The 27,564-nt window shown below is 43.3% G+C and overlaps 1 protein-coding gene and 1 pseudogene across 1 annotated transcript in view; one reads left to right on the plus strand and one right to left on the minus strand.

Annotated features, from left to right (window-relative positions):
• The window catches only part of LOC135032126 (bone morphogenetic protein 8B-like), a 171,824-nt gene that overhangs the window by 113,995 nt on the left and 30,265 nt on the right, over positions 1 to 27,564 (plus strand). The window contains exons 2-5 of the mRNA XM_063954063.1: positions 121 to 313; positions 7,035 to 7,183; positions 12,346 to 12,540; positions 15,787 to 15,866. Of these exons, the coding sequence (XP_063810133.1) occupies positions 121 to 313; positions 7,035 to 7,183; positions 12,346 to 12,540; positions 15,787 to 15,866 (617 nt within the window). The remainder of the gene's footprint in view (positions 1 to 120; positions 314 to 7,034; positions 7,184 to 12,345; positions 12,541 to 15,786; positions 15,867 to 27,564) is intronic.
• Positions 1,725 to 1,845, minus strand: LOC135051528 (5S ribosomal RNA; annotated as a pseudogene).

The raw sequence follows: 27,564 nt of genomic DNA on the forward strand, positions 1-27,564 counted from the left end.
CTTTATGTAGATCACCTTTGTCATTTTTTATAATAATAATAATAATAATAATAATAATCTAATCATGTCATGCTACTGTAGCTATTTAAGCCCAAGCATTAACACTTTATATTTTTACAGTTGAACACGACAGAGATATCTTCCATCAGAAACCATATTGGAAAGAGTTTAAGTTTGACATGACCCAGATTCCAACTGGTGAATCAGTGACAGCTGCTGAGTTTCGACTATTTAAGACTCGCAGTTTTCCACGCCATTTTAACAGGACACTTCACATCAGCATCTATGAGATCCACCAAGAGCATACAAATCGGTAGGTGTTCTTATATTAATGACGTAGCACTGGCCTGTGCATACAGCTGACAGGACATTCAGCATAAACCTCCAGCAAGCAGATAACAGAGTTGAAGCCTTAATTTTGCCACCTGTGTTTATATACAGTGCTGGATTACACTCTGTGGAGACCCCTAGGGAGTTGAAATCTCAGGGTCCTCCTCGAAATTATCTCCTAATATGTTTTTAATTTTACCAGCCAACAATTTTAATAAACCAATTTTATTACACAAAACAAACATTAATAATTACTAATGTTATTAAGCAAAATAACATATTATGTTATTAAACAAACATTATTATTAATGGTTTTTTTATTTTATTTGATACATTTTTTTCAATGTTTTGGAAACAAGTTAAGAAAGCTTGACATTTTCTTTCAAGATCAAACCAATATTATTTTGATCCATTTTCATGGGGCCCCTAAAAGGTGCAAGGCCCATAGGCCAGTGCCTACTCTGCCTATTTGGTAATCCGGCACTGTCTATATGGTTAACAGAAAGGTTTGGTTTGGTTCCGCACAGGAAAGTTATTATAGCAATGAACATGGGTTTGTACAAAACTTGTAGAAACCTGTTAAACTAACCAACAATACTGAGCATAGAGATCCTTTAACAAAGGTACCTGATAAATATTATAGGTTGGTGGTGCTCCCAGAGTCAGTAATAAATTGGATAGGAAGGAGAAAAAAGAAAGACTCTGTGTTGGGGCACACTTTGAAATTTGTAATTTTATTAAAACTTAACTTTTAAATTAGTTCCGCATAAAAAAGGAGGGTTGATACAGAAAAATGTTCAAATACACAAAATATACATATATTGGTAACAATCTCCACAGAGAAATGTGTTCAAATATATAAAGTATATAAATAAATAAATTTGTTGATAAATATCCACACAGGGAAAGAAGAATCTGATTCAAAATTATTGATAAAAAAATCAGGATAAGCCTGATAACAATTAGGAGCACCTATGGTGAAAATATATGTAAAACAACTATATGCCTAGTTGATCAAGATAAAGGGCACAAATAAATGAAATTGAAATGTAATCACAATTGTAGTGATAGTAGGTTGCTAGAAGTCCATTTGCCTAATTGATCAAGATAGAGGGCACAAGTGAGTATAATTATAATATAATTCACAATTGAAATGACAATTAACTAATGGCAATCCCCTGGTAGGGGCTATGTTTGCTACAGAGAAGATACTAAGGTAAAAAGACGTTTGTAAGGATTTGATTCCAAACGACATTTATAAGAAAACAACAATAAGATTGCCAAAAATAGTAGTAATGATCTAAGGTTATTGAGAGAGTAGCCAAGAAGTGGGTACAGACTTTAAAATTCAGAAGTTGCTCTAACACTTCTGCTGTTTGTGATCAGAGATTAAATCTTTACTGCACTTGATATTCCCAAGTGGTCACCCAACTGGGTACTAATCAGGCTTATCAATGCTTAGCTTCCAAGATCGGATGAGATTGGGGGCGTTGCCGCTGAAATATGGCAGTAATTGAAGCACTATGACACAAATGAGAGAGTGTAATAGAGGATGAGCAACAAGAGTACTTCTGCTGTCCAGTTAATAGCGCAGATTCTCTGTTACTACAGGCATTGCAGAGAGTAGTCTCGCATCTGGATGAGAGGGTACAGAATTATAGGTGAGATAAGTAAAGGATAGGGAGGGGACCCCACCTTCTGCTGTGCACTGTCTTATATGTTATAGCGGACAGTGGATGAGAGAGGTAGGTTAGGCTCACCTATTGAAAATAAAGTTTGAAGACAATATGATGTACTCAAAAAAATCAATTTATAACAGGCTACTTTGCTAAGCCAAAAGACCAGTGTACAGAAAATTATGAGAAAAAGAGCATGAATTAAGTTACATAATGAGAGTTATAAAATAACTAGGTAGCGGAAAAGCCATTAATATAGTGCTGATAAGTAACATGCACAAATTACAAATAAGTAGGCTTAGAAACAAAAGGTACGAAGTACTGCTATGCACGTGAAAATGCTAAGAGACATATGCATATTATAAGAAAAAAGTGGTCTATGGCAATCTAAGGAAAATTTAAGGATCACTTTAGCAAACAAAGAAAAAATGAATTAATTTGTAGTAATGCAGAGAGTCCCAGTGGACACATACAATACCAGGGGATACCAGGGAGTGATCTGAGCTATAAAAGGTTCAGTATCACTGAGCACAGACGGCCGTTTCACCGGGGTGGCTTGTTTACTGTGAACAAGCCACCCTGGTGAAACGGCCGTCTGTGCACCTGACAGTTAGATTAATACTGATTTAACATATGCCGTTACAGCAAAACTAAGTGCCTCCAGTATTATTGGGTTGGTGTGGGTTTCAACATTTGGGTGGGACTGCTGCACGACGGGAATACCCGTTAATTAGTTAAATGCTAACTCATTAGATATCAATGCAGCATGTTCACCCACATAATGTTTTGAGTACCATCGTTATAGCACGTACTTACAGGGTTTGATACTGGGCTAAGTGACATGCACGGGAATGCCCGATAAGCGGATTAATGCTGATTGAATGTATGCCGTAGCAGTACGTTTGTTCCTGGATTTTACAGCTAGAAATATCTTCTAAATCAGTCAGTATTTAATGTATATATAATAGCAAACCATATCAGCACACTGCTAATTGAGGAAGTACTTTACAATCGGATTACAATCAATCAATTAGTCATGGTAGTGTGTTCACGATAGTAAACCACGCTAGCACACTGCTAATTGAGGAAGTACCTTATAATCGGACTATAATTCTTTTTATAAATCACTTCTACAAGTGCCTCTATTACCATTTATATATTTTTCACCTGTGGTCACGGGGAGCAGATTAATTATAATGTAGCCAATGCAGGATCATAATGAATATCAATACTGAGGGTATCTAATCTGACGGCACAAACGAATGTGCCAACCCTTGCTCGCACATTTAATATCAGCATTCTAATTAACCCCATCCAGATACAGTTAGTTTGCTGTTACAGTGGGGTAGAAACAGCAACTTCTGTGATTGAAGTGTTTATGTGATAGAGGAACACACTTGTAATTTAGTCAATTTTGCAATAAAGTTGTCTCTTCAATTCCCAATGAGCATAATGACACACGCCTTATGAAACATCGCTCAGTTTCATTGATCAATACACCTTATTCACTTTACATCACTGGCGATACGGCTGTGTGTATACATTAGGAGTGAACGCTCGAGCGGTATAGGATAGCAAATCCAGGGCATACAAATCCGTTTAAATACCAACCCCTTGTTCTACTCCAAAGTTGAGAAAAGGAAACAATTGATTGACACATATGGGCTGTTGGTCGTAGTGTGTGTGAGACATACAAAGGATCTATAAGAATATACACATACCATAGCGGACACTGGGATTTGGAAGTTTTCTGTAGCCATCAATAGTGGGCTCGATTGTTCATAGTATACATAACAGATTTACTCATTAGTATTCCAATTAACTTCCATCGATAGTTTTTGCAATCATCGAAGTGGAGATATTTTTAATTTCACTATTTTTCTATCTTAGAGCACTTTATTCCTTTTCTATACGTAATTTTAACCATATATTTCGCTATGCTGACCGGTTTACGGCCTCTTAATGTGACAATAAAAGTTATGTTTTAATTTATCCCCTGTGCACCTTACCAGTACAACCCCATTCTCTTTCTTCCATATCATGTGTTGCTCATTGGTTGTCTTAGGTAGCACCCCCAAGATTGATGTATATTAAATCTTTAATTTTTGTATTGGGGTTATTAGAAGTGATTTATTTCACTTTAATATTTCTTAATATGAAATTTGAGAGTGCAGATCTTTTTTCCTAGTTCTTGTTGTTGGATACTTTGCTAAGCCAAAAGACCAGTGTACAGAAAATTATGAGAAAAAGAGCATGAATTAAGTTACATAATGAGAGTTATAAAATAACTAGGTAGCGGAAAAGCCATTAATATAGTGCTGATAAGTAACATGCACAAATTACAAATAAGTAGGCTTAGAAACAAAAGGTACGAAGTACTGCTATGCACGTGAAAATGCTAAGAGACATATGCATATTATAAGAAAAAAAGTGGTCTATGGCAATCTAAGGAAAATTTAAGGATCACTTTAGCACAGACGGCCGTTTCACCAGGGTGGCTTGTTCACAGTAAACAAGCCACCCCGGTGAAACGGCCGTCTGTGCTCAGTGATGCTGAACCTTTTATAGTTCAGATCACTCCCTGGTATCCCCTGGTATTGTATGTGTCCACTGGGACTCTCTGCATTACTACAAATTAATTTATTTTTTCTTTGTTTGCTAAAGTGATCCTTAAATTTTCCTTAGATTGCCATAGACCACTTTTTTTCTTATAATATGCATATGTCTCTTAGCATTTTCACGTGCATAGCAGTACTTCGTACCTTTTGTTTCTAAGCCTACTTATTTGTAATTTGTGCATGTTACTTATCAGCACTATATTAATGGCTTTTCCGCTACCTAGTTATTTTATAACTCTCATTATGTAACTTAATTCATGCTCTTTTTCTCATAATTTTCTGTACACTGGTCTTTTGGCTTAGCAAAGTAGCCTGTTATAAATCGATTTTTTTGAGTACATCATATTGTCTTCAAACCTTTATTTTCAATAGGTGAGCCTAACCTACCTCTCTCATCCACTGTCCGCTATAACATATAAGACAGTGGACAGCAGAAGGTGGGGTCCCCTCCCTATCCTTTACTTATCTCACCTATAATTCTGTACCCTCTCATCCAGATGCGAGACTACTCTCTGCAATGCCTGTAGTAACAGAGAATCTGCGCTATTAACTGGACAGCAGAAGTACTCTTGTTGCTCATCCTCTATTACACTCTCTCATTTGTGTCATAGTGATTTAATTACTGCCATATTTCAGCGGCAACGCCCAATCTCATCCGATCTTGGAAGCTAAGCGTTGATAAGCCTGATTAGTACGGTGACCACTTGGGAATATAAGGTGCAGTAAAGATTTAATCTCTGATCACAAACAGCAGAAGTGTTAGAGCAACTTCTGAATTTTAAAGTCTGTACCCACTTCTTGGCTACTCTCTCAATAACCTTAGATCGTTACTACTATTTTTGGCAATCTTGGTGTTGTTTTCTTATGAATGTTGTTTGGAATCAAATCCTTACAAACGTCTTTTTACCTTAGGATCCTCTCTGTAGCAAACATAGCCCCTACCAGAGGATTGCCATTAGTTAATTGTCATTTCAATTGTGAATTATATTATAATTATACTCACTTGTGCCCTCTATCTTGATCAATTAGGCAAATGGACTTCTAGCAACCTACTATCACTACAATTGTGATTACATTTCAATTTCATTTATTTGTGCCCTTTATCTTGATCAACTAGGCATATAGTTGTTTTCCATATATTTTCACCATAGGTGCTCCTAATTGTTATCAGGCTTATCCTGATTTTTGTTAATCAATAATTTTGAATCAGATTCTTCTTTCCCTGTGTGGATATTTATCAACAAATTTATTTATTTATATACTTTATATATTTGAACACATTTCTCTGTGGAGATTGTTACCAATATATGTATATTTTGTGTATTTGAACATTTTTCTGTATCAACCCTCCCTTTTTTATGCGGAACTAAATTAAAAGTTAAGTTTTAATAAATTTACAAATTTCAAAGTGTGCCCCAACATAGAGTCTTTCTTTTTTCTCCTTCCTATCCTACTGTCTATATGGTACCAGTTTTTCTGGGGATATAGGGGGTCATTCCGACCCGATCGCTCGCTGCAGTTTATCGCTGTGCAGCGATCGGGTTGGATCTGTGCATGCGCCGGCGATACAGTGTGCCGGCGCATGCTGGGCGCCCGAAGGCCGTTGTATTGTAGCGGTCGCTGGGTGGGAGGGGGCTGGAAGGCGGCGTTAAGCCGCCCTTTAGGGGGCGTGGCCCGACCAACGCAGGTGTGGCCGGACCGTTTGGGGGGGTGGGCCGCAGTGCCTCACAAGCAGCCGCTGCGACCCAGGCAGCGAGGAGGTTCTCCCGGCCAGCCGCAGGAGCTGCGCTGGCCGGGAGTTACTCCTGAAATGCAAAAGCATCGCCGCTGTGCGATGCTTTTGCAATTCTGCGGGGGAAGGGGGGCGGCACTGACATGCGGGGCGGATTAGCCCTGTGCTGGGTGTCCCCCCGCATGTCTGAGTACCTGATCGTAGCTGTGCTAAATTTAGCACAGCTACGATCAACTCGGAATGACCACCATAGTCTTACCTGTGCGCCACATAAGTAAAGTCCTAAGTGTGAGTGATAATATAAACATCACATAATCATCACTAGATGCTACTGATATACTGTTTCTAACATCAATGAATCATAAACATTGCTGTGCACATCTTGTTACTGGGTGTGGGGTAGTTTGTTGACAATCAGAATATCACCAGCATAATGCTGACATTCAGGATGTCTGTGTAGAGAATGTTAACGTGTTAAATGTAAAAACTGACAATGTCAACATTATGCCTGTGTCGACATTGGGAATGTCAATATATTCAATGTTGACATTCTGTACACGGCGAAATTCTGAATGTCGACAGTTTTAATATTGACACACACTGTATACCCTTGTTTCAGGTATATGAAGCATTTCAGTCACGTTGTGTATTATTATAATGTTATTCTCTCCTCTTCAGCCAGCCTGAGTTAACGCTTCTGGACCATGAAAGCATACAAGCTGGTGATGAAGGATGGCTGGTCTTTGATGTGACGGCTGCCAGTAACCACTGGTTGCTTCACTCAAAATTGAATTCAGGGCTGCGTCTCTATGTGGAGAATGATAATGGTGAGGTTAAAAGACATTCATTAATGGCTGTGCTGTGTTTAATCTGCTGGTAGTTTTCCATTACAAATGCACATGGATAGGTATTATTTCAGCAACATTTTGGCACTGTTTAGTAATGCATCATTGATATAGTTCAGGGCTGGGGAACCTTTGGCCCTCCAGCTGTTGTTGAACTACATATACCAGCATGCCTTGCTACAGTTTTGCTATTTGGCCATGCTAAAACTGTTGCAGGGAATGCTGCAATGTGTAGTTCAACAACAGCTGGAGGGCCAAAAGGTTCCCCATCCCTGATATAGGGGCAAATTCAGTAAGGATTGCAAAAATTACAAATTAGCAAAAATTGCGAGCAAAAGCAAAATTGCGAAAGCACGCCCAAACGGAAAAACTGCCACACTAATTTAATTTAACAAGAAGAAGGTGGCCTTGTGAAATGTGCAAATATTGTGAAAACCATCCTAATAATCGAAATTTTTGCGTACATATTACAAATGTACACAATATTTGCGTACATGTTTCTAATGTTGCATTTTTTGCTAACAACAGTGTTTTTCTCTTAAAAATTGCACAACCTACTTTCCTGCACCCAAATTAAAGAAACTGCTCAACAATTGTAAATCAATTCAATCATCACTTAATTGGTCAAATGATCTTGTGGTAATTTAGCAATTATTATATTAAAGACACCATAGTGTTTTTCTTCAAACATTGACTAATGCCCATAACTGTGTTCAAATATATTCAACTAGAGAGAGTGTGAATTCTAGTCTCTAAACCCTACACAACAGCAATTATTGGTATTTGGTATATGTTTTAACAAACACATACCTCCCAACATGACCCTCTCCAGGAGGGACACAATGCTCTGCTTCTGGACTTTTCTCTTTCTCTCTGATTGCCAGCACCTGTGTTGAACAGGTTAATGGATAAGAAAGGTGTTTCAGCACAGGTGATGGCAATCATAAATTAAGAGGGAAGTCCAGGAGCAGAGAATTATGTCCCTCCTGCAGAGGGTCATGTTGGGAGGTATGCAAACACACTTTTTTTGGAGTCAAAATATTTTAATTTGGAAACAATAGTAACATTTTTATTAAAAAAAAGTGTTTTTTTATTGTGTAGTGGTCAAACATTACATATTGTTTCTTTGCTTTTATTTACATACCTTACTTTAAGGAATTATGTGTAAATATTTGTTTCAAAAAGTATACTAATGGAGCAGAATTTGCAAAACTTGAAAATAAAAAGATGGTGTTGCTGGTCTTCAACATATGTTTCTTTGCTTCAACATAAGCGCACAAAATGTAATATTTAAAAAATAAGAAAATATATGTGGGTATGTTTTGTTTAACAAAAAAATGTTGGTTGTTTAAAAAAAAAATATTAGGAAGCTAAATGTCATTCAGCAGATACTACTAAGCAAAATGCTTGTAAAGGTTATTTTACATTTGCTTCTATCAAATAGTGTGGTTGTCAAACCTCGATTATTAGTAAGTGTAAACACAAATCGGTTAGTAACATATATTTTCACAATCAACATGTGTTGCAGAGTTAAACAATACCTTACATGTTTCTAAGTTCCAATACAGCTGAATGAAGTGATTTGTGGTCTGAGGTGTGAGCTTCTTCAGCTGGGTGTGATGAAGCAATGATTGCAGTATACATGCAGTCTACAACTGAGGTCAGCTTGTGCAATTTTTAAGGTAGACCTGTAGTCACTCAGAAACTGCACATCAGAAATGTGCGATCTGTTGTAAAAATTGCGAATGCGCCGCCCACCGACCATCAGCATACGCCCACAACACGCCCCGCAACACGCCCCTGATCGTAGTTTTTGCGAGTCCAGACCTTTAGTACGCCCCCTACACGCCTACTTTTCGTAGTGCATACGCAGTTTTTGCTAAGTCTCAGAATTTGGGTTTTTTTTCTCAGTTTTTGCTATTTAAGTTGCAGAATTTGTATTTTTACGCTTTTTTTGATAATTTTGCTGATTTGCGATCCTTGCTGAATTAGGCCCATAGGGGGTCATTCCGAGTTGATCGCTTGCTAGCAGTTTTTAACAGCCGTGCAAACGCTATGCCGCCGCCCACTGGGAGTGTATTTTAGCTTAGCAGAAGTGCGAACGGTTGTATCGCAGAGCGGCAACAAAAAATGTTTCTGTAGTTTCAGAGTAGCTTAAAACTTACTCAGCACTTGCGATCACTTCAGACTATTCAGTTCTGGATTTGACGTCACAAACCCGCCCAGCGTTCGCCCAGTCACGCCTGCGTTTTTCCTGGCATGCCTGCGTTTTTCCGCACACTCCCTGAAAACGGTCAGTTGCCACCCAGAAACACCCACTTCATGTCAATCACTCTGCGGCAAGCAGTGCGACTGAAATGCATCGTTAGACCCTGTGTAAAACTACATCGTTCGTTGTGCCCATACGTCGCGCAAGCGCATTGCACCGCATACGCATGCGCAGAACTGCCATTTTTTAGCCTTGATCACTGCACTGCGAACAAATGCAGCTAGCGATCAACTCGGAATGACCCCCATAGTTCCTTAATCACAATTCAATATCTATAGTGAAGGTGGAATTGCAGCTGCTGTCTACCAGCTCTGTCTAGAATGTCCAATGACTGAAAGACTCTTCAGCCTCCAGTAAACAGTATAGGGATAGGGACGAATGGATATATCTTATGGTAGGTAATATTAAGATTAGGTAATATTAAAAATAAGGCGTAAGTATACCTCCGAACATGACCCTCTCCAGGAGGGACAGAATGCTCTGCTCCTGGACTTTTCTCTTAATTTATGATTGCCATCACCTGTGCTGAAACACCATTCTTATCCATTAACCTGTTCAACACAGGTGCCAGCAATCATAGATTAAGAGAAAAGTCCAGAAGCAGAGCATTGTGTCCCTCCTGGAAAGGGTCATGTTGGGAGGTATGCGTAAGGGGTTAATGGTTTATTGGGATTAAGATAAAGGTTTATGAGACTGAGGCAGGTAATTAGGGAATTAATATACATGAATGAAATTATTTGATGATGTTGGGGTTAATTAATAATGGGGGTTATGAATGTATTTAGTGTAGAGGGGTTAAAAACGGTATATTATAATGAATGGGGTTGTTGCAATGAGGCTAAGGTAATGAAGGGAGGTGTTTATTATTGATGAGGGAATGATAAAACTGTCTTATATGGCATTAACAACTACTCTCTCTGCTGTATGAAGGTCACTTACAACTGCTCTCTGTATTGTATGGCAGTCACTGATTCTCTCTGTATTATATGGCAGTCACTAATGCTTTCTATATTGTATGGTGGTCACAGATGTTCTGTGCCCTGTGCTCGCAGATTTTACTGGATACGCATTCATTGCAGAGTGTGACCTATTTGAAGTACATGAATGGGTGGGAAATCATCCTTGTCCCCCAAATAGTGGTAAATAAGATAGCAGGACAGTGTACATGTCTGTTAATGGCTACAAGCAAAGATTGGATGCTGTTAAATGTGGTCGGATTGTTGGTTGTGGAACTTATACTGTAGCTGATGGAAAATGATGACCAGCAAGTGTGTTTTCAGCACCCCCGGAAAAGTAGGCAGGTCTCCCACATCCTGCTCGCACCCTAGTGATGCGGGCAGGATGGAGAGATAATCCCCCGTATTCGCGAGTCCGTGGGGTGGGGAAGGAGTTAAAATGTCGCAAATCGCTTCATTTTAGCCCCGCCCCTTCCCGCACACCCACAAATTGCGGCTTTATCGATGTGGGGGTGGGGCTTGATGGTGTCACAGCCCGGCCCCACCCCCGAAGTCTCCTGAAACTGAAAGTCAGCAAGCATGAATTATAGCTGCACATAAAACCTAAACTAAGATGTGACCTATTTTCTTCCAATAAAACATGATAAAAGGTGTGTACATACTCTTATAACATTGCATTAACAGCTCTGGAACTGAAAGAACGGTCTGACAATTGTATAGGTGTGAACCCAGCTTGTTCATTGGGTGTGTGTCCCAGGGTTACTGCACTGTGCTGTCATTTTTACATTAAAATCAGGATTTTTTTCTACTTTTCACCTAGTCTAGAGCTGAGATTAAAATCTGCCTTAACGCTCATTAAATTAGCTCAGATTTCTAATTGAATATCAAAAATTTGCAGCCACGAATTTTTTAACTGTGTTGAGCAATTTTCAGCTAATTCACGGCTAACTGAGTTTCCACCTCAATAACACGGGATTCTAGCAGACGGCTGGTTTGTAAACTGAACGTTATGCAAAAATCTTTCACTCCTGATTTAGCCCTTTGTGATTCATAAACTGGTTTTATGTAGAATGCTATTTAAAAGTTGTGATATTTATTTATGGTTTTGATCCAAATGGCAACTGGGAATTTTTAGATTTTTATTTGACCAAATGCTCACAAATGTGTGTATTAATTAAGGTCCCTCTTAATCCACTTTTTCTCTTGATTGCTTATACTCATGAATTCTGTTACTACTCTGAATAAACCTAATATCTGCACATGGAAGAAAAAAGTATCTTTATTTGCATGACATGGCATATTCTGATTACATTATGAATTAATCCTCAAATGGTATTTCTTTTTTTTTCTGTTTGTTTATGTGATTATCTAAATGTTGATTCCATAATTGTCTGGCAATCTTGTGACTCTGAGCCTGGCCCTCCATTTCACACTGAACTTCTGGGGGTTTATTTACGAAGCATTGGGTTGTAAATCTCGGCGCTTCTGTTTGTGTTTATGACCAACATTTAAAAGGCAATGCTGTTACTAGCAAGATACGATTAGCAAAAGCATTGCCCTTTTAAATACTGTACCAGGCAAAAACACTATCAGAAGCTCCGGATTTTACAACAGACACTTTGTAAATAAACCTCATGATGTGTTTGGAGCCGAACATTTGCCTTTACCTGTCTGTGCAGTGACAAGCTTTTACACTGGATTTTATGTTATGCTAATATATATTCTTGGAGCACCTCTTCCAACTTTATTAACACATACCTTGGAAAAGGGTTATTCGGTTCCATAAATTGCTAAATACACAGACATCTCATACAATACACTACATTCAATGAGTGAATATAGGAAACCACAAAATTGTATATATAAATGCAAAAACATACCATATGGCATTTTTCTAATGATGTGTTTTAATGTAACAGGGCAGAGCATTGATCCAAGCTTGGCAGGCATCTTAGGACGACGAGCCCCACGTTCCAAACAACCCTTTATGGTCACATTTTTTCGGGCAAGCAAAAATCAGATCAGATCCACAAGGGCAATTAAACAGCTCAAGAAAAGGCAACAGAAGAAACATAACGACTTAGCACATCCCAACAAACTTCCCGGTGTATTTGGTAAGTCTGTGCCATAGAAATACCTGTTTCTAAGTGTTTTACTGAGCAAGACAAAACAAAAATACTATTAAATAATGTCAGTAGTTACAGGGCTCCTATCTATGATTATTTTCTCAAAGTCCAGACTCTAGTAGTTACACCTAATCTAAAGGTGGGTACACACTGGCCGATACTGTATATCGGCCGTTCTCTTGAACGGCGATATATTGCGGATCCTTCGGCCAGTGTGTACGGCCGATACGTCTGTGAACTCCGTCATTCACAGACCTATCGCGTCGGCCCCGCAGCACTGCCGACGGCCAATATATCTACCGATATATTGGCGCATCACTGTGTGTGTACGGGCACAGTCAGCAGACCTCCCGTACACATGCTGCAGCAGCCGGCGGTGATTGACAGCTGAACTGGGCGGGCATGTGTACACGCCCGCCCAGTTCATGACGTCAGTCCCCGATGGATCGGGCAGTGTGTATACTCAACACACTGCCTAATCCGTCCATAGATATATCTGCCGATCAATTGATCGGCAGATATATCTACCAGTGTGTACCCACCTTAACAGGATAATTGAGGATGTTTCTATAAATATTTAACATATTTATTAACCAAAACAAATGTACTGTACCAGCTGGATTATAACTTGGGAAATCAGGTCAGATGAGTATTACTATTTCTCGTTCAAATGATAGGTTCTGTTGTCTCCTGACCGCCAGTCACATAACTACAGTACATCCCTATAATGCACCTCCTGCAAGGTTATATATATCATATAGGCAAACCAGGAACATGCACAAAGCAGCATCATTTCTGGAGCACCATCTTATTGGTTAATGACCCTTTTCTGTTCTATTTGATCGCTATCAATCACTAAATTTTCCAGTGAAACTAATTAACCAATTATTAAGTTTAGGACATATTATTAGGGCATTCACTCACTGGCCTGTTCTTTTTACGTTGTGAGCCACATGTTTTAAGCCACTGTTGGTAATTCTGTTACACAAAAATGTGTGAAGTATCTGAATTTTAGGACAAAACTTTTTTTTATACATGAAGAATTCCACTGATAGTTTTCAGCATTGCTGTGAAATCCTGGATACATGTGAGTCATACACAGATACTGCACAGGCACTTATTTGCGGTTCCGGTATGAATGGTCGACTATGTTAAGGTCGACCACTATTGGTCGACATAGACATGGTCAACGTTGACTAATAGTCGACACATGAGAATGGTCGACACGGGACAGGTCGACACGTGAAAAGGTCTAAATTTATTTTTTTACTGTTTTTGTGCCTTGCTTGGCTTGCCATGCTGCGGGCCAGGGGCCTTGCTCTGCTACCGCTGCGCTCGGCACAGGTTACCATTCCCAATCGTAGTCCACGTGGATGGTAAAGTATGAAAAAGTTAGATATTTTTTTTTTAAAAAGCCATGTTGACCTTTTCATGTGTCGACCTCTCATGTGTCATCCATTTTCATGTGTCAACCATATGTCCATGTCGACCAATAGTGGTCGACCTAATGACTATCGATCTTAACATGGTCGACCATCCAAACGGACACCCTTATTTGCTTCCTAGAAGTATGTGCCAACCAGTGGCAGAGAGTGGGGGAGGTGGACCATTTACAGGGATGGATTGCACATTAGTTACCAGAGAATGGAGGAGGTGGACCATATACAGGAGTGGACTGGCCATTATTTACCAGAGAGTGGAAGCGGTGGACCATATACATGGATGGATTGGCCATTAGTTACCAGAGAATGTAGGTGGACCGTATACAGGAATGGATTGGTCATTAGTTACCAGAGAGTGGAGGAGGTGGATTGTATACAGGGATATGATTGGCCCTTAGTTACCAGAGCGTGGAGAAGGGGAACTGTATACAAGGATGAGTTGGCCATTAGGTACCAGAGAATGGAGTAGGTGGGCCGTATGTAGGGATCGATTGCCCATTAGTTACCAGAGAATGGAGGAGGTGGACCATATACAGGAGTGGATTGGCCATTAGTTACCAGAGAGTGGAGGAGGGGGACCATATACATGGATGATTGGCCATTAGTTACCAGAGAATGGAGGAGGTGGACCGTATACAGGAATGGATTGGCCATTAGTTACCAGAGAGTGGAGGAGGTGGATTGTATACAGGGATATGATTGGCCCTTAGTTACCAGAGCGTGGAGAAGGTGAACTGTATACAAGGATGGATTGGCCATTAGTTACCAGAGAATGGAGTAGGTGGACCGTATATAGGGATGGATTGGCCACTAGTTACCAGAAATACTATATTTAGGCTCAAACCCTCACTGTGCAATTATAGTCGATGACCTTATTGACCTTTGATATAACAATATACTTAAACCACCTTGTATGGTATTGTGTATTAATGGTATGACAGATATGTGTTATAGAAATATATTATTTTCAACCATTCTATGGACCCTAGTCATTTGATATAAGTACAGGTTAGAGCTAGAACTCCAGGCTTTAAGTAGCCTATACTTAACAAATGAGAACCCACTAAAGAGTTGATACAGTGAGCATGCACAATTATTCATTTCTGGCACATACTGTACATTGCATTGGCCTGTCGCTGACCAGCACAAGTATACTCCATCACTGGAGCACAGACAGCTAAAATACAGAGTTAGAGCAATACATATTTATGCCAATATTGTCGTCTCCTGATACTACTTTTTGAATACAGAAATTGTTAATATAAAACTGTGACATAGGAGACAGAAAATGTCTTCTGACAAGAAATGATGTATTATATGGCTATTTTCTATAAGTATACGGTTTATTGTTCAGTGAGAGTTGATAAATCCCGGCCTTGAGTTCGTATGAGAAACAGTGTTGTATGTTTTTAGAACTAAAGCAGTATAAATAATTGTGCATCCAAAATCTGAGCAAAGGCTACAGAAATATACAAATATACTTTGAGCATAAACAGAATTACAGAAATATTTATTTTCTCTTCTGGATGTATGTGGGTATGTAAGAATATGTTTGTGTGTATCAACCTTATGTTTTTATTTTATTTAGAAGACCACTTTAGCTTACTAACAATTTGCCTGTTTAGTGTTTATTTGCTGTGTATTTGTATTTTTATGCTACTTCTGGTGAAGTATATTTGATATTCACACCCAACACTTTGAGTATAAAGTTATTTTTTTATTCCTAAATGTGCTTGATCAAATGCATTTAACATAAACACATCATAATTGAAATAATGCAATGTCTTTTCAGATCACGTGCATGTTCCAGATGGCAGACAAGTTTGCAGAAGACATGAGTTGTATGTCAGCTTTCGGGACTTAGGTTGGCTGGTAAGCGTCCTTCATGAATTTAGCTGATTCTCTGAGCATCCCTTTCACTTTTCTCTCCCTTGTTCATTCTTTCATCACAAGTCGTTTACCCTATCATTTCATATCTTTCTATACTGCCTTTAGCTCATTGACAGAACTGAACTAGAATCCTGTAATAACAAGAAAATCCCTTATGTGTATGTAATTCAAATATTCTTTTGATTGGCTTATTAAAAGGCAAAATGAAAATAAGATTTTACTTACCGGTAAATCTATTTCTCGTAGTCCGTAGAGGATGCTGGGACTCCGTAAGGACCATGGGGAATAGACGGGCTCCGCAGGAGATAGGGCACTTTAAGAAAGCTTTGGACTCTGGGTGTGCACTGGCTCCTCCCTCTATGCCCCTCCTCCAGACCTCAGTCAGGGAAACTGTGCCCAAAGGAGATGGACAGTACGAGGAAGGATTTTCATAAATCTAAGGGCGAGATCCATACCAGCCACACCAATCACACCGTATAACTTGTGATAAACTACCCAGTTAACAGTATGAACAACAACATAGCCACGGTTCAACCGATAAACTATAACATAACCCTTATGTAAGCAATAACTATATACAAGTCTTGCAGAAGAAGTCCGCACTTGGGACGGGCGCCCAGCATCCTCTACGGACTACGAGAAATAGATTTACCGGTAAGTAAAATCTTATTTTCTCTAATGTCCTTGAGGATGCTGGGACTCCGTAAGGACCATGGGGATTATACCAAAGCTCCCAAACGGGCGGGAGAGTGCGGATGACTCTGCAGCACCGATTGAGCAAACAGGAGGTCCTCCTCAGCCAGGGTATCAAACTTATAGAACTTTGCAAATGTGTTAGACCCCGACCAAGTAGCTGCTCGGCACAACTGTAATGCCGAGACCCCTCGGGCAGCCGCCCAAGAAGAGCCTACTTTCCTAGTGGTATGGGCCTTAACCGATTTCGGTAACGGCAATCCTGACGTAGAATGCGCCTGCTGAATCATGTTACAGATCCAGCGAGCAATAGTCTGCTTTGAAGCAGGAACGCCAACCTTGTTGGCCGCATACAGAACAAACAGAGCTTCAGTCTTCCTGATTCTAGCCGTTCTGGTCACATAAATCTTCAAAGCCCTGACCACATCCAGGTACTCGGAATCCTCCAAGTCCCGTGTAGCCACAGGCACGACAATAGGTTGGTTCATATGAAAAGATGAGACCACCTTTGGCAGAAATTGAGGACGAGTCCTCAACTCTGCCCTATCCACGTGAAAAACCACGTCTAGCCGAAGCTAATGCCAACAACATGACCACTTTCCACGTGAGGTATTTCAACTCCACAGTTTTGAGTGGTTCAAACCAAGGTGACTTGAGGAAACGTAACACCACGTTAAGATCCCAAGGCGCCACCGGAGGCACAAAGGGAGGCTGAATATGCAGCACCCCCTTCACAAAAGTCTGTACTTCAGGAAGAGAGGCTAATTCTCTTTGAAAGAAAATGGATTGGGCCGAAATTTGGACCTTTATGGACGCTAATTTTAGGCCCAAAGTCACTCCTGTTTGAAGGAAGTGAAGCAGACGGCCCAAATGGAACTCCTCCGTAGGAGCAGCTCTGGCCTTACACTAAGAAACATATTTCCGCCATATACGGTGATAATGTTGTAACGTCACGTCTTTCCTAGCCTTGATCAGGGTAGGAATGACTTCCTCCGGAATTCCTTTTTCGGATCCGGCGTTCAACCGCCATGCCGTCAAACGCAGCCGCGGTAAGTCTTGGAACAGACAGGGCCCCTGCCGCAGCAGGTCCTGCCTTAGAGGAAGAGGCCACGGATCTTCTGTGAGCAACTCTTGCAGCTCCGGATACCAAGTCCTCCGTGGCCAATCTGGAACAATGAGAATTGTTCTGACCCTGCTCATTCTTATTATTCTCAACACTTTGGGTATGAGATGAAGAGGAGGAAACACATAGACCGATCTGAACACCCAAGGTGTCACCAGAGCGTCTACCGCTACCGCCTGAGGGTCCCTTGACTTGGCGCAATACCGATTTAGCTTTTTGTTGAGACGGGATGCCATCATGTTGATTTGAGGCAGTCCCCATCGATCTGTGATCTGTGCGAAGACTTCTTGATAAAGTCCCCACTCTCCCGGATGCAGGTCGTGCCTGCTGAGGAAGTCCGCTTCCCAGTTGTCCACCCCCGGGATGAACACTGCTGATAGTACGCTTACATGGCCTTCCGCCCAGCGTAGAATCCTGGTCGCTTCTGCCATGGCCACTCTGCTCCTTGTTCCGCCTTGCCGGTTTATATGAGCCACTGCCGTGACGTTGTCCGACTGAATCAGAACCGGTTTTCTCCGAAGCAATTTCTCCGCTTGACACAGGGCGTTGTATATAGCCCTCAACTCCAGGACGTTGATGTGGAGACAAGTCTCTAGGTTTGACCAAAGACCTTGGAAATTTCTTCCCAGTGTTACTGCTCCCCAGCCTCGGAGGCTTGCGTCCGTGGTCACCAGAACCCAGTCCTGAATGCCGAACCTGCGACCCTCTAGCAGGTGAGCACTGTTGAGCCACCACAGGAGAGATACCCTGGTCCTGGGAGACAGGGTGATCCTTTGATGCATTCGGAAATGGGACCCGGACCACTTGTCCAAGAGGTCCCATTGAAAGGTCCTCGCATGGAACCTGCGGAAAGGGATGGCCTCGTATGAAGCCGCCATCTTCCCCAGGACCCGCGTGCAATGATGCACTGAAACCTTTTTTGGTTTTAATAGGTTCCTGACCATGGCTATGAGCTCCTGAACCTTTTCGATCGGAAGAAAAACCTTTTTCTGGTCTGTGTCTAGAATCAGGCCCAAAAAGGTCAGACGCATTGTAGGGACTAGCTGGGACTTCGGTATATTGAGAATCCAGCCGTTTATCTGCAACGTCTTCATGGACAGAGACACGCTGTCCAGCAACTTCTCCCGAGATCTTTCCTTTATGAGATCATCGTCCAAGTATGGGATAATTGTAACCCCCTGCCTGCGCAGGAGCACCATCATTTCCGCCATTACCTTGGTGAAAATCCTCGGGGCCGTGGAAAGCCCAAACGGCAATGTCTGAAATTGGTAGTGACAGTCCTGCACTGCAAATCTCAGGAACGCCTGATGAGGGGGGGAATATCGGAACATGAAGGTGTGCATCCTTTATGTCCAGGGACACCATCCAATCCCCCCCCTCCAGGCTGGCGATGACCGCCCTGAGTGATTCCATCTTGAACTTGAACCTCTTCAAGTACAGGTTCAGAGGTGTTAGGTTTAAATTGGGTCTGACCGAACCGTCCGGTTTCGGAACCACAAACAGGGTCGAGTAATATCCCTCTCCTTGCTGGAGATGAGGAACTGTGACAATCACCTGTTGAACATACAATTTTTGGATTGCCGCCAACACTAGCTCCCTCTCTGACGGGGAAGCCGGCAGAGCCGATTTGAAAAACCGGCGAGGAGGCAAGTCTTCGAATTCCAGCCTGTATCCCTGAGAAACAATCTCTAATGCCCAGGGATCCACCTGCGAGTGAACCCAGACGTGGCTGAAAAACCAAAGACGAGCCCCCACTAGATCTGCCTCCCCCCGGGAAGCCCCAGCGTCATGCGGTGGACTTTGCAGAGGCAGGGGAGGACTTTTGCTCTTGTCAACTAGCTGTGTGCAGCTTCTTTCCCCTACCTTTTCCTCTGGCAACAAAGGACGATCCCCGTACCTTTTTGTTTTTATTGGAACGAAAGGACTGCATTTGATAATAAGGTGCCTTTTTTGTATGCTGCGGGGGGACATAAGGTAAGAAATTGGACTTACCAGCCGTAGCCATAGAGACAAGGTCCGAGAGGCCGTCTCCAAACAACTCCTCCACTTTGTAAGGCAAGGACTCCATATGCCGCTTTGAATCGGCATCTCCCGTCCACTGTCGGGTCCACAAGAGCCGCCTAGCAGAAATAGACATAGCATTTATTCTGGAGCTTAATAAACAAATATCTCTCTGAGCATCTCTCATATACAAGGCAGCATCTCTGATATGCTCTATGGTCATTTGAATAGCATCCCTATCTAAGGTGTCAATCTTCGTAGATAAGGAATCTGCCCATGCCACAACCGCCCTACAAACCAAGGCCGACGCCATAGCCGGTCTAGCAATAGTACCTGAATGAGTGTAAATGTGCTTCAAGGTAATTTCCTGCCTGCGGTCAGCAAGTTCCTTGAGGGAAGCCGTATCCTGAGAAGGCAGTGCCACCTTTTTGGACAAGCGTGTCAGCGCCTTGTCTACTTTAGGCGAAGATTCCCAGCGTATCCTATCAGTTTGTGGAAAAGGATACGCCATAAGAATCCTTTTGGGAACTTGTGGTCTCCTATCCGGTGATTCCCAAGCCTTTTCGCACAATTCACTTAGTTCAAATGAGGATGGAAAGGTGACTTCAGGCTTTTTCCCCTTATACATGTGTACCCTCGTGTCAGGGACCGGGGGTTCTTCAGTAATATGCAAAACCTCTTTAATGGCAATAATCATGTACCGAATACCTTTTGCCACCTTCGGCTGTAATTTTGCATCTTGATAGTCGACACTAGAGTCAGTATCTGTGTCGGTATTTGTGTCATCGATCTGGGATATGGTGCGCTTCTGAGACCCCGAAGGGCCTGGCGCCACAGGGACAGGCATGGACTGGCTACCTGACTGATCCCTAGCTTCTGCCTTGTCTAACCTTTTATGCAATAGATTAACATTTGCATTCAAGACATTCAGCATATCCACCCATTCCGGTGTCGGCGTTGCAGACGGCGACATGACATTCAAGCACTCCCCCTCCACATTAAGCGAGCCTTCCTCGTCAAACATGTGGACACACGCGTACCGACACACTTCACACACACACAGGGAACCCCTTTCTGAAGACAGTATCCCCGTCAAGGCCCTTTGGAGAGACAGAGAGAGAGTATGCCAGCACACACCCCAGCGCAATGATCCTGGAGACCAATACAAAATGTTTTTCCCCAGCAGCGCTGTATAATATGTTATCCGCCAATTATGTGCCCCCCCCCCTCTCTTTTAAACACCCCTTCACCGTGTGTAAGCAGGGGAGAGTCCGGGGAGCTTCCTCTCAGCGGTGCTGTGGAGAGAAAATGGCGCTGGTGAGTGCTGAGGGAGAAGCCCCGCCCCCTCGGCGGCGGGCTTCTGTCCCGCTCAAACTTACAAAAATATGGCGGGGGCTCTTTTATATACATGTACAGTGCCCACCTGTACCTGTATATTGTCTTTTGCCATAAGAGGTGTTATTATTGCTGCCCAGGGCGCCCCCCCCCCCCTGCGCCCTGCACCCTTACAGTGACCGGAGTGTGTGAGGTGTATGGGAGCAATGACGCACAGCTGCAGTGCTGTGCGTTACCTCCGTGAAGCTGAAGGCCACTGCCGCCTGACGACTTCTGTCTTCTGTTCTTCTAGCACTGTGAGGAGAACGGCGGCGCGGCTCCGGGGGTGGACGCCCAGTAAGAACCTGCGTTCACCCCCTCTGGAGCTAATGGTGTCCAGTAGCCGAGGAAGCAGAGCCTATCTTAGACAAGAAGGTCTGCTCCTCTCTCCTCAGTCCCTCGATGCAGGGAGCCTGTTGCCAGCAGTGCTCCCTGTAAAAAAGTAGAAAAAGTAGAGAAAAAATCCAAACAAAAATGCTTTTAGGCAGAGAACTCAGGAGAGCTCTCTGCAGTGCACCCATCCTGCTCTGGGCACAGTGTAAAACTGAGGTCTGGAAGAGGGGCATAGAGGGAGGAGCCAGTGCATACCCAGAGTCCAAAGCTTTCTTAAAGTGCCCTATCTCCTGCGGAGCCCGTCTATTCCCCATGGTCCTTACGGAGTCCCAGCATCCTCAAGGACGTTAGAGAAAGTGCTTTCCATCTCGATGGCTGCTACAACCCCCAGTGATTGTTGGGGGCCTTGGGTTCCTGTGTCCTGCAGGAATGGGTTTACACTAGAGATGAGGCCGGAAATTTTTCGGGTTTTGTGTTTTGGTTTTGGGTTCGGTTCCGCGGCCGTGTTTTGGGTTCGACCGCGTTTTGGCAAAACCTCACCGAATTTTTTTTGTCGGATTCGGGTGTGTTTTGGATTCGGGTGTTTTTTTCAAAAAACCCTAAAAAACAGCTTAAATCATAGAATTTGGGGGTCATTTTGATCCCAAAGTATTATTAACCTCAAAAACCATAATTTACACTCATTTTCAGTCTATTCTGAATACCTCACACCTCACAATATTATTTTTAGTCCTAAAATTTGCACCGAGGTCGCTGTGTGAGTAAGATAAGCGACCCTAGTGGCCGACACAAACACCGGGCCCATCTAGGAGTGGCACTGCAGTGTCACGCAGGATGTCCCTTCCAAAAAACCCTCCCCAAACAGCACATGACGCAAAGAAAAAAAGAGGCGCAATGAGGTAGCTGTGTGAGTAAGATAAGCGACCCTAGTGGCCGACACAAACACCGGGCCCATCTAGGAGTGGCACTGCAGTGTCACGCAGGATGTCCCTTCCAAAAAACCCTCCCCAAACAGCACATGACGCAAAGAAAAAAAGAGGCGCAATGAGGTAGCTGACTGTGTGAGTAAGATAAGCGACCCTAGTGGCCGACACAAACACCGGGCCCATCTAGGAGTGGCACTGCAGTGTCACGCAGGATGGCCCTTCCAAAAAACCCTCCCCAAACAGCACATGACGCAAAGAAAAAAAGAGGCGCAATGAGGTAGCTGACTGTGTGAGTAAGATAAGCGACCCTAGTGGCCGACACAAACACCGGGCCCATCTAGGAGTGGCACTGCAGTGTCACGCAGGATGGCCCTTCCAAAAAACCCTCCCCAAACAGCACATGACGCAAAGAAAAAAAGAGGCGCAATGAGGTAGCTGACTGTGTGAGTAAGATAAGCGACCCTAGTGGCCGACACAAACACCGGGCCCATTTAGGAGTGGCACTGCAGTGTCACGCAGGATGGCCCTTCCAAAAAACCCTCCCCAAACAGCACATGACGCAAAGAAAAATAAAAGAAAAAAGAGGTGCAAGATGGAATTGTCCTTGGACCCTCCCACCCACCCTTATGTTGTATAAACAGGACATGCACACTTTAACCAACCCATCATTTCAGTGACAGGGTCTGCCACACGACTGTGACTGATATGACGGGTTGGTTTGGACCCCCCCCCAAAAAAGAAGCAATTAATCTCTCCTTGCACAAACTGGCTCTACAGAGGCAAGATGTCCACCTCATCATCATCCTCCGATATATCATCGTGTACATCCCCCTCCTCACAGATTATCAATTCGTCCCCACTGGAATCCACCATCTCAGCTCCCTGTGTACTTTGTGGAGGCAATTGCTGCTGGTCAATGTCTCCGCGGAGGAATTGATTATAATTCATTTTAATGAACATCATCTTCTCCACATTTTCTGGATGTAACCTCGTACGCCGATTGCTGACAAGGTGAGCGGCGGCACTAAACACTCTTTCGGAGTACACACTTGTGGGAGGGCAACTTAGGTAGAATAAAGCCAGTTTGTGCAAGGGCCTCCAAATTGCCTCTTTTTCCTGCCAGTATAAGTACGGACTGTGTGACGTGCCTACTTGGATGCGGTCACTCATATAATCCTCCACCATTCTTTCAATGTTGAGAGAATCATATGCAGTGACAGTAGACGACATGTCCGTAATCGTTGTCAGGTCCTTCAGTCCGGACCAGATGTCAGCATCAGCAGTCGCTCCAGACTGCCCTGCATCACCGCCAGTGGGTGGGCTCGGAATTCTGAGCCTTTTCCTCGCACCCCCAGTTGCGGGAGAATGTGAAGGAGGAGATGTTGACAGGTCGCGTTCCGCTTGACTTGACAATTTTCTCACCAGCAGGTCTTTCAACCCCAGCAGACTTGTGTCTGCCGGAAAGAGAGATCCAAGGTAGGTTTTAAATCTAGGATCGAGCACGGTGGCCAAAATGTAGTGCTCTGATTTCAACAGATTGACCACCCGTGAATCCTTGTTAAGCGAATTAAGGGCTCCATCCACAAGTCCCACATGCCTAGCGGAATCGCTCCGTGTTAGCTCCTCCTTCAATGTCTCCAGCTTCTTCTGCAAAAGCCTGATGAGGGGAATGACCTGACTCAGGCTGGCAGTGTCTGAACTGACTTCACGTGTGGCAAGTTCAAAGGGCATCAGAACCTTGCACAACGTTGAAATCATTCTCCACTGCACTTGAGACAGGTGCATTCCACCTCCTATATCGTGCTCAATTGTATAGGCTTGAATGGCCTTTTGCTGCTCCTCCAACCTCTGAAGCATATAGAGGGTTGAATTCCACCTCGTTACCACTTCTTGCTTCATATGATGGCAGGGCAGGTTCAGTAGTTTTTGGTGGTGCTCCAGTCTTCTGTACGTGGTGCCTGTACGCCGAAAGTGTCCCGCAATTCTTCTGGCCACCGACAGCATCTCTTGCACGCCCCTGTCGTTTTTTTAAAAATTCTGCACCACCAAATTCAAGGTATGTGCAAAACATGGGACGTGCTGGAATTTGCCCATATTTAATGCACACACAATATTGCTGGCGTTGTCCGATGCCACAAATCCACAGGAGAGTCCAATTGGGGTAAGCCATTCTGCGATGATCTTCCTCAGTTGCCGTAAGAGGTTTTTAGCTGTGTGCGTATTCTGGAAAGCGGTGATACAAAGCGTAGCCTGCCTAGGAAAGAGTTGGCGTTTGCGAGATGCTGCTACTGGTGCCGCCGCTGCTGTTCTTGCGGCGGGAGTCCATACATCTACCCAGTGGGCTGTCACAGTCATATAGTCCTGACCCTGCCCTGCTCCACTTGTCCACATGTCCGTGGTTAAGTGGACATTGGGTACAACTGCATTTTTTAGGACACTGGTGAGTCTTTTTCTGACGTCCGTGTACATTCTCGGTATCGCCTGCCTACAGAAGTGGAACCTAGATGGTATTTGGTAACGGGGGCACACTGCCTCAATAAATTGTCTAGTTCCCTGTGAACTAACGGCGGATACCGGACGCACGTCTAACACCAACATAGTTGTCAAGGCCTCAGTTATCCGCTTTGCAGCAGGATTACTGCTGTGATATTTCATCTTCCTCGCAAAGGACTGTTGGACAGTCAATTGCTTACTGGAAGTAGTACAAGTGGGCTTACGACTTCCCCTCTGGGATGACCATCGACTCCCAGCAGCAACAACAGCAGCGCTAGCAGCAGTAGGCGTTACACGCAAGGATGCATCGGAGGAATCCCAGGCAGGAGAGGACTCGTCAGAATTGCCAGTGACATGGCCTGCAGGACTATTGGCATTCCTGGGGAAGGAGGAAATTGACACTGAGGGAGTTGGTGGGGTGGTTTGCGTGAGCTTGGTTACAAGAGGAAGGGATTTACTGGTCAGTGGACTGCTTCCGCTGTCGCCCAAAGGTTTTGAACTTGTCACTGACTTATTATGAATGCGCTGCAGGTGACGTATAAGGGAGGATGTTCCGAGGTGGTTAATGTCCTTACCCCTACTTATTACAGCTTGACAAAGGGAACACACGGCTTGACAAATGTTGTCCGCATTTCTGGTGAAATACTTCCACACCGAAGAGCTGATTTTTTTGGTATTTTCACCAGGCATGTCAACGGCCATATTCCTCCCACGGACAACAGGTGTCTCCCCGGGTGCCTGACTTAAACAAACCACCTCACCATCAGAATCCTCCTGGTCAATTTCCTCCCCAGCGCCAGCAACACCCATATCCTCCTCATCCTGGTGTACTTCAACACTGACATCTTCAATCTGACTATCAGGAACTGGACTGCGGGTGCTCCTTCCAGCACTTGCAGGGGGCGTGCAAATGGTGGAAGGCGCATGCTCTTCACGTCCAGTGTTGGGAAGGTCAGGCATCGCAACCGACACAATTGGACTCTCCTTGTGGATTTGGGATTTCGAAGAACGCACAGTTCTTTGCGGTGCTTTTGCCAGCTTGAGTCTTTTCAGTTTTCTAGCGAGAGGCTGAGTGCTTCCATCCTCATGTGAAGCTGAACCACTAGCCATGAACATAGGCCAGGGCCTCAGCCGTTCCTTGCCACTCCGTGTGGTAAATGGCATATTGGCAAGTTTACGCTTCTCCTCCGACAATTTTATTTTAGGTTTTGGAGTCCTTTTTTTACTGATATTTGGTGTTTTGGATTTGACATGCTCTGTACTATGACATTGGGCATCGGCCTTGGCAGACGACGTTGCTGGCATTTCATCGTCTCGGCCATGACTAGTGGCAGCAGCTTCAGCACGAGGTGGAAGTGGATCTTGATCTTTCCCTAATTTTGGAACCTCAACATTTTTGTTCTCCATATTTTAATAGGCACAACTAAAAGGCACCTCAGGTAAACAATGGAGATGGATGGATACTAGTATACAATTATGGATGGACTGCCGAGTGCCGACACAGAGGTAGCTACAGCCGTGGACTACTGTACTGTGTCTGCTGCTAATATAGACTGGTTGATAAAGAGATGTAGTATGTATGTATAAAGAAGAAAGAAAAAAAAAACCACGGGTAGGTGGTATACAATTATGGACGGACTGCCGAGTGCCGACACAGAGGTAGCTACAGCCGTGGACTACCGTACTGTACTGTGTCTGCTGCTAATATAGACTGGTTGATAAAGAGATGTAGTATGTATGTATAAAGAAGAAAGAAAAAAAAACCACGGGTAGGTGGTATACAATTATGGATGGACTGCCGAGTGCCGACACAGAGGTAGCTACAGCCGTGGACTACTGTACTGTGTCTGCTGCTAATATAGACTGGTTGATAAAGAGATGTAGTATGTATGTATAAAGAAGAAAGAAAAAAAAACCACGGGTAGGTGGTATACAATTATGGACGGACTGCCGAGTGCCGACACAGAGGTAGCTACAGCCGTGGACTACCGTACTGTACTGTGTCTGCTGCTAATATAGACTGGTTGATAAAGAGATGTAGTATGTATGTATAAAGAAGAAAGAAAAAAAAACCACGGGTAGGTGGTATACAATTATGGATGGACTGCCGAGTGCCGACACAGAGGTAGCTACAGCCGTGGACTACTGTACTGTGTCTGCTGCTAATATAGACTGGTTGATAAAGAGATGTAGTATGTATGTATAAAGAAGAAAGAAAAAAAAACCACGGGTAGGTGGTATACAATTATGGACGGACTGCCGAGTGCCGACACAGAGGTAGCTACAGCCGTGGACTACCGTACTGTACTGTGTCTGCTGCTAATATAGACTGGTTGATAAAGAGATGTAGTATGTATGTATAAAGAAGAAAGAAAAAAAAACCACGGGTAGGTGGTATACAATTATGGATGGACTGCCGAGTGCCGACACAGAGGTAGCTACAGCCGTGGACTACTGTACTGTGTCTGCTGCTAATATAGACTGGTTGATAAAGAGATGTAGTATGTATGTATAAAGAAGAAAGAAAAAAAAACCACGGGTAGGTGGTATACAATTATGGATGGACTGCCGAGTGCCGACACAGAGGTAGCTACAGCCGTGAACTACCGTACTGTGTCTGCTGCGACTGGATGATAAATAATGATATAAAAAATATATATATATATCACTACTGCAGCCGGACAGGTATATATTATATAATGACGGACCTGCTGGACACTGTCTGTCAGCAGAATGA

This window comes from Pseudophryne corroboree, chromosome 2 (genome assembly GCF_028390025.1).
Source record: "Pseudophryne corroboree isolate aPseCor3 chromosome 2, aPseCor3.hap2, whole genome shotgun sequence".
NCBI classification, from domain to species: Eukaryota; Metazoa; Chordata; class Amphibia; order Anura; family Myobatrachidae; genus Pseudophryne; species Pseudophryne corroboree.